Raw genomic sequence first — 11,395 nt, 5'->3', positions numbered from 1 at the left:
AGTAACCATCACAATCTCCAGCCAATCAAAATCATGTTTGCCTTTTCCAAGCGTCTCCTGTTTGTGCTTCAAAAATTATAAATCTTTGCAAACAGTTAAACTTTCCCCTCCTATTTATGATTTTTAAGACTTCTTCCCCCTGTTTCACAGACAAGGCTTAAGCCTATCCCAGATTAAAATGCATGTTAAAGCTGTTTTAACTGAAAGCAACTAGCACTGACATATCTTAGGGAAAGTCAAAGTTCACACCAGGAAAGTCCGCTAGTTCACTTTCACACTGCCCTTTTTGCAAGTGACACGCGTGTGCTAAAGTCATCCATTCATTGGACAGAAATTCTCAAGCAGGGAAAAGCAGGAAGTGCAAAAACAGGCTAATCATGGAGATCTTACGTAGAGCAATTTTTATTCTTTCACTGATTTGGTTTTATCAGCTACTAACGCAATATGAAGAAACTTATGAGCATCATATGATACAATGTCATTGTAATAAAGTATGTTGTTATGTTGTATGCTGTTTTAATTATTCTTATTTGTTTTGATTATTTTAATTTCTTCTATGTAAAGCACGTTGAATTACCATTGTGTATGAAATGTGCTATATAAATAAACTTGCCTTGCCTTGGAAGGAGGAGGCGGGAACCGGCCAGCATTTAAACAATTTAATAATAATAAAAAACACAAAACTAAAGTAAAAACGGTAGCCCTTCATGGACGACTGCCGCACACACATAAACAAAACATAACATAAAAGTCCAGGCCTGGTCTTCTCTCCTTTCTTCACGGTCATCGCTTTCTTCCTTTTATGCTTCCGTAGCTCCTCCGTGAGAGATACGACATTGGTAATCACGCCACCGGCCTCGTGCCGTTCTCTCACGACCCTCAGCCTCGTCCTGCTTGCAAAAGTCATCTATACTATGTTGTAATTTGGATTTTGCAAAGACGATTTGGAACCGGACCGAGACCACCTCTTCAGCTGGGTCTTGGTACGATTGTTTGGTCCACACCAGAGTGCGATTGCTGTATTCACACCTGCTCAAAAGATCCGCACCAAGGGGGGAAACGAACTTGAGTTTGATTAATTCGAACCAAACCAGATAACTGTGAATACACCCTTAAATTAAGTCAGTGGTTCAGTGCCATTGTTTTGTCTCAAGATACACACCAGTAATGTTTTGTTTTTTTCTAAGGCAGATTTATAAAAGCTACTTAAATTCCCAGATTGAACTAAAGCCTAATCCTGGCTTAATATAAGCTCTGTCTGTGAAACCAGGCCTAAATGGACTTAAAGTTTTGAAAGTGAATTTAATGCTTTTACAAGCTTTTCTTTTTGAAATCGCTCCACTCAGAACACTGCAATTTTTGAACTAGTCTGCAAATGATTTTTCAGGTCTATTTGATGCTGAATCTCCTCACACTAAAGATAGGTGAAACGCTTCCCTCCAGTGTGAACTTTCATGTGGGTATAACAGGTTCCTTTATGTGTAAAACTCTTTCCACACAGTTTGCAGGTGAAAGGCTTCTCTCCAGTGTGACTTCTCATATGAGTCTTAAGACTTTCTTTTCGATTGAAACTCTTTCCACACTGTTGGCAGCTGTAAGGCTTCTCTCCAGTGTGAACTCTCACATGGACTTCGAGGTTTGTATTGTTTGCGCAACTCATTCCACAGAGATGGCACATGTAAGACTTCTCTCCGGAGTGAGTTTTTACGTGCCTCTTAAGCTGTTTCTTGTCTGTGAAACTCCTTCCACACTGACGGCATATACAACAGCTATCTTTTACATGAACCCTCACGTGGTTTTTAAGGCTCTCTTTACGTGTGAAACATTTTCCACACTTATCACATGTAAAAGGTTTCTCTCCAGTGTGAACTCTCATGTGAGTCTTAAGATTTCCTTTTCGATTCAAGGTTATTCCACACAGTTTGCAGGTGTAAGGGCTCTCTCCAGAATGAACTTTCATGTGGGTATAAAGGGTTCCTTGATGTGTGAAACTCTTTCCACACTGTTGACACGTGTATGGCTTCTCTCCAGTGTGAATTCTCATGTGACATTTAAGATTTCCTTTTTGAGTGAAACTCCTTCCACACTGTTGGCAGGTGAAATAACTTCTATTTGCTGTCTTTTGAGCACTTTTTGGTGAAGTCTTTTCAGTCTGTGAGCAACTAAATGATTTTTCAGTCTGTGAGCAACTAAATGATTTTTCTCCAGTTGGGAAATAATGTTTCTCAAACTGATCTTTCTCTTCTGTTTCTTTCGGATCTTGAATCTCCTCTTTTAGCATCATCAGATCTAAGGCAAAAAAAAAAAGAGAATACAAATACACCCCAGTTTAATGGCACAAACAGACATCAAAACATCTAGTCATTTAACCTGTTAACCTGCAACCCCATTTTTGAAAAATCCCCAGATATGGCATTCCCAAACCGAAACAGATACAGTTCATGAACCCTTTGTACTAAAAGCACAAGTAAGATCTCATTTGAAAGCTGACACCTGGAAGTTTATTGTAAATGTAGAATTAATTATTGTCATAATGAAAAAAAATAGTTATAAATAGCTTCAAAGTTTTGTAAAATTATTATACATTTATTTTTATGAAACATCTTCATGAAAATAAAATTGAAGTTGGCATTGTAGCAATCTAGAAATGCACTGCAGCTAAAGCCACATGTCTGGCCATGTTATATTTAAAATCTGAAGATGATAAGTCTAAAACTCTGTATTTAGTTCAATGTTTTTCAAGATCATGTCATATGACTTTATTTTGATTAGACTGGTGTTTATTGTCATCTTATAAGCATCTATTCAGTCTATTGCCTCTATTGTTTTGTGATGCAAAAACGAGCCCCATTCAGTGTCAGTCTCCCCTGCACATATTCACACCTCTCCAGCCTGTTTATTGCTCTAAATATGCTTTTCTTTTGTCTGCATTATAATCACTAACGACTAGCAATTCACACTGTTTCAATCCCTCATTTCTTTTATAAAAGTTCTCACTTCACAGTGAAACTGTATCAAATGCCCTTTTTGAAAAACGAAACATTTTAGTAAGCATTCTTATTTAGAAAAAAAATCATAAAAATTACACCGAAGTTAGGTAGCAGGTGCTCAGTACTAGCTAGCATGTTAGCTTAGCACACCATCAATACACGACAATTTATGAGAATAAAACTATGTTTGTGCTCCAAACTTACTTTACAGCGCAAGTCGAGTGTTTTTAATAACTTTCTGTAATCTGATTTGGCTTCAGATAAAAAAATCAGATAGAAAATATATTATTTTATTGTATTCTGCACAATTTGAAAGTCTATCTCGATTAGCATTACATTATACATATAATCTATTATTATGAAAATACCTGACATGACTCGAAGAACACAGGTAAATCAAATATCATTGCAATCATGTTTATTGTCTTCAAAACATCTTTATCTGCACTTTACAGCGATCTCTGATAGCTTTGTTGTGTCAGGACCATAGGTCAGGACTTCCTGAATGTCACATGATTATGGCTCTTCTTCATGTGATCCATATATGGACTTTTCTGTGCAACAGCGCCCCAGACTTCAGTATGAATTGATAATACAGTAGATCAGAGTATCCAGCGCTCAAAATGATTACATCGACGCATTTGGGTATAAATTCAATAAATATTTTTCCTGTCTATAGAAATCTGATGTAAACTTATGAGAATCTATCAATATGTCTCCAAATCTGCACATGTTTGAGCTAAAAGCCCTGAGGGACGTTGTTTTGTCAAGCGCTGTCATGACGATCGCACGGGAGTTTTTTTCTGAATGAGAGCAGCTGACGCTCATAATTCATATTAAAGGTAACGACTCGTTTTTTAATTTCATAACTCCTGACACAAATTAAGACATAACTGTCACTATAAGTTTCTCAGAATACAATAGTGGTCAAATACTGAAACTTGAGTCTTATATCGTTTTAATGATGTATAGTTTGTCAAGTTAATAACATTAAATATGATAGTAACTTTGAAGTATTTTAAAAAAAAAACGCTTCAGAGCGCCCACGCACTGGTGACGGTTAACAGGTTAAAGCATCAAAACCATCAATATAGCTGTAAAAAAGTGATAATAGTATCAAGCACTACGGCACCATCGTCACACGGTGGGCAGATGCATTTAAGTGGGTGAATTGAGAGATATGTGAGAAATGTCCCTGAACCACAATAGCTACATCCACGTGATTTTGAAAGTTGTCCGGCTTGAGGAGAACAATATACGTACCAAGTTTGGTGACTTCAGGTCAGGGATGAGCAACTTTGGTCCTGGAGGGCCACTGCCCAACATAGTCTAGATCAGGGGTGTCCAATCCTGCTCCTGGAGGGCCACTGCTTAGCAAAGTTCAGTTACAACCGCAATTAAACACCTGAACCAGCTAATCAAGGTCTTACTAGGCATACTAGAAACTTCCAGGGAGGTGTGTTGAGGCAAGATGGAGCTAAACTGTGCAGAGTTTGGTCTAGATCAATCCCTTATCAAACACAACTGAACAATCTAACCAACGTCTTCATGGTTTCTTGAACACACAGGTAGGTGCGTTTCATTGGGGATTGAATTAAACTTAGCAGGACAGTGACCCTCCAGGTCTGAAGTTACTGCCCCTGCTCTATGTCCATGTCTTAGCTGTTTCCTACAACCAATGGCGGACAACTCTCGTGTGTGTGCAGAATTTCATGACATTTTAAACATGCTAACAGCATCAAAACACCCAAATATACAAAGCCTCAAACACTTATTGTTGGTCTGAGCTAATCATTGTCAGTGTAGTTGTTTGTGTCGATGAGAACAATAAATGTACTAATACAAATCAGTACAGCTATGTGTGATATATGCAGCAATGGCAAATGACTCTGACATGAAAAATTTTGTGTGTTTTAAAGCATGTTAAGAGCCCCAAAAGCTTCAAAAAGCATAATAATAATCCTTAGACGAACAATAGGACCATGGGCCCTGTGGACATATCTGGTTCAGAAGAAGTAGGGCACTTTGACATCACACTCTTGGAAAATGTGTGGTTGGCAAGGCCTGATTTCTGGTCATGATTTTTTTCCCCCAGGAAATAATATAATTCATTTCAGTGACCTAATTATCACAAAGCATTAAAAATGTTGCTCATTTGTGCATATAATGATTTTACACGTTACAAGTTATGAAAATTACATTATGTGCAATATTCAAGTCAGCTTTGTTTGAATGTTATACTCTATATTGGCAAAAGTATTGGCACAATATCCCAAATCATTGAATTCAGGTGTTCCAATCACTTCCATGGCCAAAGTTGTATAAAATCAAGCACCTAGGCATGCAGACTGCTTCTACAAACATTTGTGAAAGAATGGGTCGCTCTCAGGAGCTCAGTGAATTCAAGCGTGGTACGAGGTTGCCACCTGTCCATTCGTGAAATTTCCTCACTACTAAATATTCCACGGTCAACTGTTAGTTGTATTAAAACAAAGTGGACGCCAGTGGAGACGTGTTCTCTGGAGGGACGAATCACGCTTTTCTGTCTGGCAATTCAATGGACGAGTCTCGGTTTAGCGGTTGCCAGGAGAACGGTAATTGCCTGACTGCATTGTGCCAAGTGTAAAGGTTGGTGGAGGAGGGATTATGGTGTGGGGTTGTTTTCAGCGGTTGGGCTTGGCCGCTTTGTTCCAGTGAAAGAAACTCTTAAAGCATACCAAGACATTTTGGACAATTTCATGCTCCCAACTTTGTGGGAACAGTTTGGGGATATTCTTGTCCAAACATGACTGCGCACCAGTGCACGTCCATAAAGACATGGATGAGCGGGTTTGGTGTGGAGGAACTGGACTGGCCTGTACAGAGTCCTGACCTCAACCGATAGAGCACCTTTGGGATGAATTAGAGCGGAGACTGTGAGCCAGGCCTTCTCGTCCAACATCAGTGCCTGACCTCCCAAATTTGCTTCTAGAAGAATGGTAAAAAATTCCCATAAAAATACTCCTAAACCTTGTGGAAAGCCTTCCCAGAAGAGTTGAAGCTGTTATAGCTCCAACTCCATATTAAACCCTGTCAGGAATAGAATGTCATTAAAGTTCATGTGCATCTAAAGGCAGACATCCCAAAACTTTTGGCAATATAGTGTATATTAGGATTTGTGATAGTTGTCCATTAGGGCTGAAATGATTAGTTGTCATTATCGACAACGTCAACAATAAAAAAACAAAAACAAATTAGAGAAATATTTTTGTTTCTAAATAGTCTTTTGATCTTATATGAATCGATTGTCTCTTTTGATCTCATATGAATTGATCGTCTCTTCCTCTTTACTAGTAGTTATAGCCTCAAATAAACAAACATGAATGAACATTAGAAGGTATGCTGAAAAATACAATACAACTTACTGAATCACGTCCCATGCAATCGCTCAGTGTTTTAACCGTGGAAAGAAGTCAATAAAACAGCTTGTTAAACTATATTAAAGGGGTCATGAACTGAGAATTCAAATTTTCCTTGATCTTTTGACAGTTAAGAGTTCATTATACCTGTGCAATAATCATGCCGTCTAATCAGCATCTTGATATGCCACACCTGTGAGGTGGATGGATTATCTCGGCAAAGGAGAAGTGCTCACTAACACAGATATAGACAGATTTGTGAACAATATTTGAGAGAAATAGGCCTTTTGGGTACATAGAAAAAGTCTAAGATATTTGAGTTCAGCTCATGAAAAATGGGGGCAAAAACAAAAGTGTTGCGTTTATCATTTTGTTCAGTGTATTTCGGTGTGTTGTAGTTCTTTCTGGGGGATATTGGTGTTGGTACATACACGGTGATAAAACTACAAATCCTGTGATAAACTCTGAGGAGACGCAGATGTTTTTTGAGGGCAGGTATTGCATTTGCATTCGGCTACGTGTGGAAAATGGGAAAGTGTACTTTCAACGAGACATGGCTAGATCACAGCGATTTCCGCTGTTGGTTACAAGCGGTACCCATCTCCAGGTACGAGGCTCGCTGCAAACTTTGCAAAAAAAATATTCAATTAGGGACTCTGGGTGTGAAGGCGCTGGAGTCACACGCCAGAGCGGAGAAACACAAGCTAGCCGCAAAATACCTTCAGCGGAATTAGCCAGTTTTGTGCTTCACCCCTGCTGCCGTCCTCCTCAATGCCTGGTCCCTCCAGCGCAATATCATCATAACTCCATCGAACGACCTTCGGGGTACTTTTGGATCGACTGACACGTCGAAAGCCGAGGTGCTTTCACCACTCATTTAATAGCAACAGTGAAATTAACGATCTCTTCCAGGTGATGTTCCCGGTGATGTTCCCTGATTCAGTAATCGCGAAAACGTATCTTCCCAACAAGATCGCTTATGTGGCGAAATTTGGACTGGGGGAGTTTATAAAGAGGGAATTGGTTCGTACTCTTACCGGACCGTATGTCGTAATGTTTGACGAAAGCTTAAATCAAGACCACCAAAACCAAGCAGCTTGACGTCCACGTTCGTTTCTGGAACAATGGAATTGTTAAGTCGAGGTACAGGGCTCACCATTCTTGGGACAGCGCGGGACCTACTGAAACATGTCAAAGTAAGTGAAAGTTGAATGGGCTATTCTTTTACTTAACAATTTTGAGACTAAGGAAACAACTGATCTATGAGTGTGTCCTTATTCCCGCACACCATTATGACGGTGCAAACACTTTTAGCTTTGAGAAGAGATCTGCTTTTAATACAAGCTTTTCCAGTAAAAAGCTACTTTTCCTAAACGAGTAGCGGCGTAGCGCAGCCATCTCTGTTTTTATCACATTTGTACACTGACGAGTGAGTGGAGGTAAACAACATCTCTTAATAGCGCTGGTAAGTTTTGATTTATTCGATTGAATAGGTTCGTCTTAAACGGTTTGTACATCTGCAGCTTTGGAAAAACTGATTTATTCTAGTGAATCGCTTCGTTCAGAAGGTTCATTCTAGTGAATCGCTTTGTTCAGAAGGTTCATTCTAGTGAATCGCTTCGTTCAGAAGGTTCATTCTAGTGAATCGCTTTGTTCAGAAGGTTCATTCTAGTGAATCGCTTTGTTCAGAAGGTTCATTCTAGTGAATCGCTTTGTTCAGAAGGTTCTTAATGAACAGATTCATCGATTCGAGTCCAATATGCCATTTCAGGTCTTTTTTTATAGCGGACTATTTAATCAGTATGTCTAACTAAATATTCCAGTTAAATATTCTAGCAGTACTCTAGTTTTTTTATTATTATTATTAATTATATTTAGAATAAATGTATCTTGTTTAGGCCTATACTAAATATAAATATAATTAAACCAAGAAATAGTCATTTCAACATTATTTCTGTCTAACGAACATTCAAATTACTCGATATAATATATAATAATATACTTGGATAAATGTTTAATACTACTAATACTATGAACACTGATGTCTACAGTAGCGAAAATAACTAGGCACTTCAAATAAAGATTGTATCAGTTGCATCGTTACAAAAGTAGGTGGCGACAAGTGACTGTTAAAATTTTTTTCTCATTTAATTATTTCCTCAAGAAAAACGCTCATTCATCCAGTAATGAAACAAGTGAAGTCTTTGAGTGAATCATTCATTCAAAGTTATTTTTTATTATTATTATTAATTAATTCAAATTAAACTCATTTTTTAAATAGACTGCAGCAATTATCATTTGTCAGAACCTTTAGTAACTAAATTATTTTGTTTAGTTGCTTATAAAATACTATTTCTTCTGGGAAAGTGCATGACGTCACATTATGGTATTTTGCTTGAAAACAAAGCATTTTCACACTGAATTTGATGATGTTCTGAATATTATTAGCTTCCATGTGCATCACACAAAATATAAAAACAGCATTCATTGCATGACTCTCCCACTGCCCACACAAATGTGTTTCAATCTTATTTGCTTTTAAAAGCTGTAATTGATCAGAGTGCATTTTGAGTAGTCTGTACATTATAAATAATCTCACTGTAGCAAATCCTTCATGGTTGAATCTAATTTTATTTGATGTTTTAAGTAATTTAAGCACTATATTTAGTTAAAACAAAGTTACAGCACTAGTGTCTCAGTTTCAGCTGTGAAATCCACAGTCCATCCAGACAAACCAACCTGTGTGTTCCTCAGTTTCTTCATGTTTCACACTGAATGTTTCTTCAATCTTCACGTCTTCACTCTCCTCTTTAATAAACGCCATCTTTATATTAGTGTCACGTGGACCTCAGTCGCTTCACCAGGAGTTTTCTGTGTGTTTGTCCTGTTTAAGATGAGAATAATTAACAGAACGAAACACACATCCAAACTAAATCTCTGAGTGTCTCTTAAAGGGGTGGTAGTAGGCAATAATGCCCTTTTCACAAGATGTAAAATAAATCCCTGATGTCCCCAGAGTGTGTATGTAAAGTTTTAGCTCAAAATATCCCACAGATATTTTATATAGCATGTTAAAGTTTATGTAAATTTTAGGGTTGGTGATGTCACTAACCCGTGAGGAATGTTATGTAGTCCCTACCAGCCGTTTGTTATAGTCCTTAAAAAACTGATTTCTTTAAAAGCAAATATCTCCCTTTGCTTTGACCTTTGAGCGTCATAACTTTGCAGATATTGTTTGTGCTCAAACAGCAACATTACACACTAACTAAAGTTAGAAAAGTGAAATCATAATCAACCACCCCTTTAAATTGAACCTCCCCTCGTTGACTTCCCTCCGTCTTGTTCACTCAGAAGTGAAGTACGTCAGCCCTTATTATTATTTTGGTAATCGATTAATTATTTTGACGATTAATCAGCTAATCTGGTATTTTTGTGGCCTTTGAAATGACTTAAAATACATGCATGAAGCGCAGGGCATATATTTATTTAATTGAAACGCAGCCTTTGTGAATTCACAACAGCACTATGCTATATTATGGGTTTTAAACTGGTTTTAATACATCGTGCTGTCTTAGAACGGTCTTATTAATAATATGATTATTAAGTACATAATAGTCTTTAATAGGCCAGCACAATAATCAGTCATCGATGAAAATCAATAGCAGCTTTATTTCAAACACTGACAAAAAAAACTTGATTTTTCTATTTTTCCACTATCATTATAATGTATGGGCCACACGAAAAATATTAAGGCAATAAATTAAGACGGTTGATATGTGTTGAGGTAGATCCAGCTCTCGTGTCTGAGAGGATTAATGCAGGGACAGAAGTCAAACGTTTTTATTTCTCTTTTTGTAATGATCAATGCTTTCAAAATGATGGACAGCGACTCTTATTTCCCGCGATAGTAATTTAAATAATTATATAAATGAGTAAATAAACAGTTAATTGCATAGGTAGGCTGAATAAATTATCACATAAGTAAACAATTGCACTTGTGTTACTGAAAATGAACTGATTTTACTGTTACTGAGTAGAATGTATGGATGCATTGCATTCTACTCATAAAAATAAGTGTCAGATGATACAATGATATATTCAAATCGTTTTACAGTTCATTAAAAAATATATAGCATTATCAGGACGGTTTGCATAGATTAAACACTTTTAACGATTAAAAACACGAACCTTTCTTCAGCCGAATAACAACAGTGCAGGAGCACGGCGCATCCTTATGACGTCACATCGGCACTTCAAAATAAAAGTCCCGTTCACACGCTAAAATCACAAAAGCGCACAGAAACTTGCATACACACTAAACATTCGAAATAACAAAATTGTGTCCGAGGAACCTCATCCATATTAATTGAGAGGTTTAGTTCAAATTCATCATACTGCATACATTGATGAATGTTTATGTGAATAAAATCCTAAATTCAATCTGTTCATCAAACATTCGGTTTCATTGTATGACTTGTCAGCGCACTTCAGAAAAATTTTCTCCTCAACATTACTGTATAATATTGTGTCTTTATTGTGTACTGATCACAAAATACAACAGATGTAGATCAGGTTAAAGTACCTAAAGGAAACATGAATTGCAAAGTATGTTTTTCAACAAATATCTATTGATCTGCATATATAGCCTAATTTTATATTATTTTCATATAAAAACACTTATCTGTTTATTTTACTCTGCTGATTTATTATCTTAGATATCTTGCTTGTACAACCAGCTCTGACGCCTCTGTATCCTTTTCCCTGGACATAAAGCAGGTAGGCCTATGTGTATGGGGTCATGAAGTTGTAACATATCACGTGATTAATAAAATAAAATAATTCATTTTGACTCTGGTGACGCTGTCCTCTTGATTTAGATCCAGTTGAATGAAGCATAAAGTCTTGATAAAATTCAATCTTGAAAAGGGAAGAATTCTTGTTCTTTTAATATTGTGATCGCAGGGCTTGTTTGTTATACATGGTGTATGTGTGTGTGTGTGTGTGTCT

The 11,395-nt window shown here is 37.1% G+C and overlaps 1 protein-coding gene across 2 annotated transcripts; it reads right to left on the bottom strand.

Annotated features, from left to right (window-relative positions):
- Positions 1 to 949: 949 nt before the first annotated feature.
- LOC130070488 (gastrula zinc finger protein XlCGF8.2DB-like) lies at positions 950 to 10,592 on the bottom strand. 2 transcript variants are annotated; one of them, XM_056234908.1, is made up of 3 exons: positions 10,577 to 10,592; positions 9,128 to 9,212; positions 950 to 2,289 (listed from the first exon to the last, which is right to left on the bottom strand). In XM_056234908.1, exons 2-3 carry the CDS (start codon positions 9,210 to 9,212, stop codon positions 1,415 to 1,417), a joined length of 960 nt encoding a protein of 319 aa, XP_056090883.1. In that variant the 5' UTR covers positions 10,577 to 10,592; the 3' UTR covers positions 950 to 1,414. The 2 variants fall into 2 exon arrangements, with proteins under 2 accessions (XP_056090883.1, XP_056090876.1); XM_056234901.1 differs by lacking the exon at positions 10,577 to 10,592 and having other exon boundaries at positions 9,128 to 9,289.
- Between the last annotated feature and the right edge of the window lie 803 nt (positions 10,593 to 11,395).

This window comes from Rhinichthys klamathensis, unplaced genomic scaffold (assembly GCF_029890125.1).
Source record: "Rhinichthys klamathensis goyatoka isolate OS25496 unplaced genomic scaffold, OSU_Roscu_1.1 h1tg000018l_1, whole genome shotgun sequence".
Taxonomy (NCBI): domain Eukaryota; kingdom Metazoa; phylum Chordata; class Actinopteri; order Cypriniformes; family Leuciscidae; genus Rhinichthys; species Rhinichthys klamathensis.
Note: the sequence above shows the minus strand (reverse complement) of the source record. Positions and strands in the feature narration are given on the sequence as shown.

Bases quoted from the DNA above. Each gene is read 5' to 3' on its own strand.
- LOC130070488 (XM_056234908.1), bottom strand. From the start codon at position 9,212: ATGGCGTTTATTAAAGAGGAGAGTGAAGACGTGAAGATTGAAGAAACA. The intron at 2,290-9,127 runs GTTGGTTTGTCT...TTTTTGCCTTAG, and splicing joins AGAAACTGAGGAACACACAG to ATCTGATGATGCTAAAAGAG.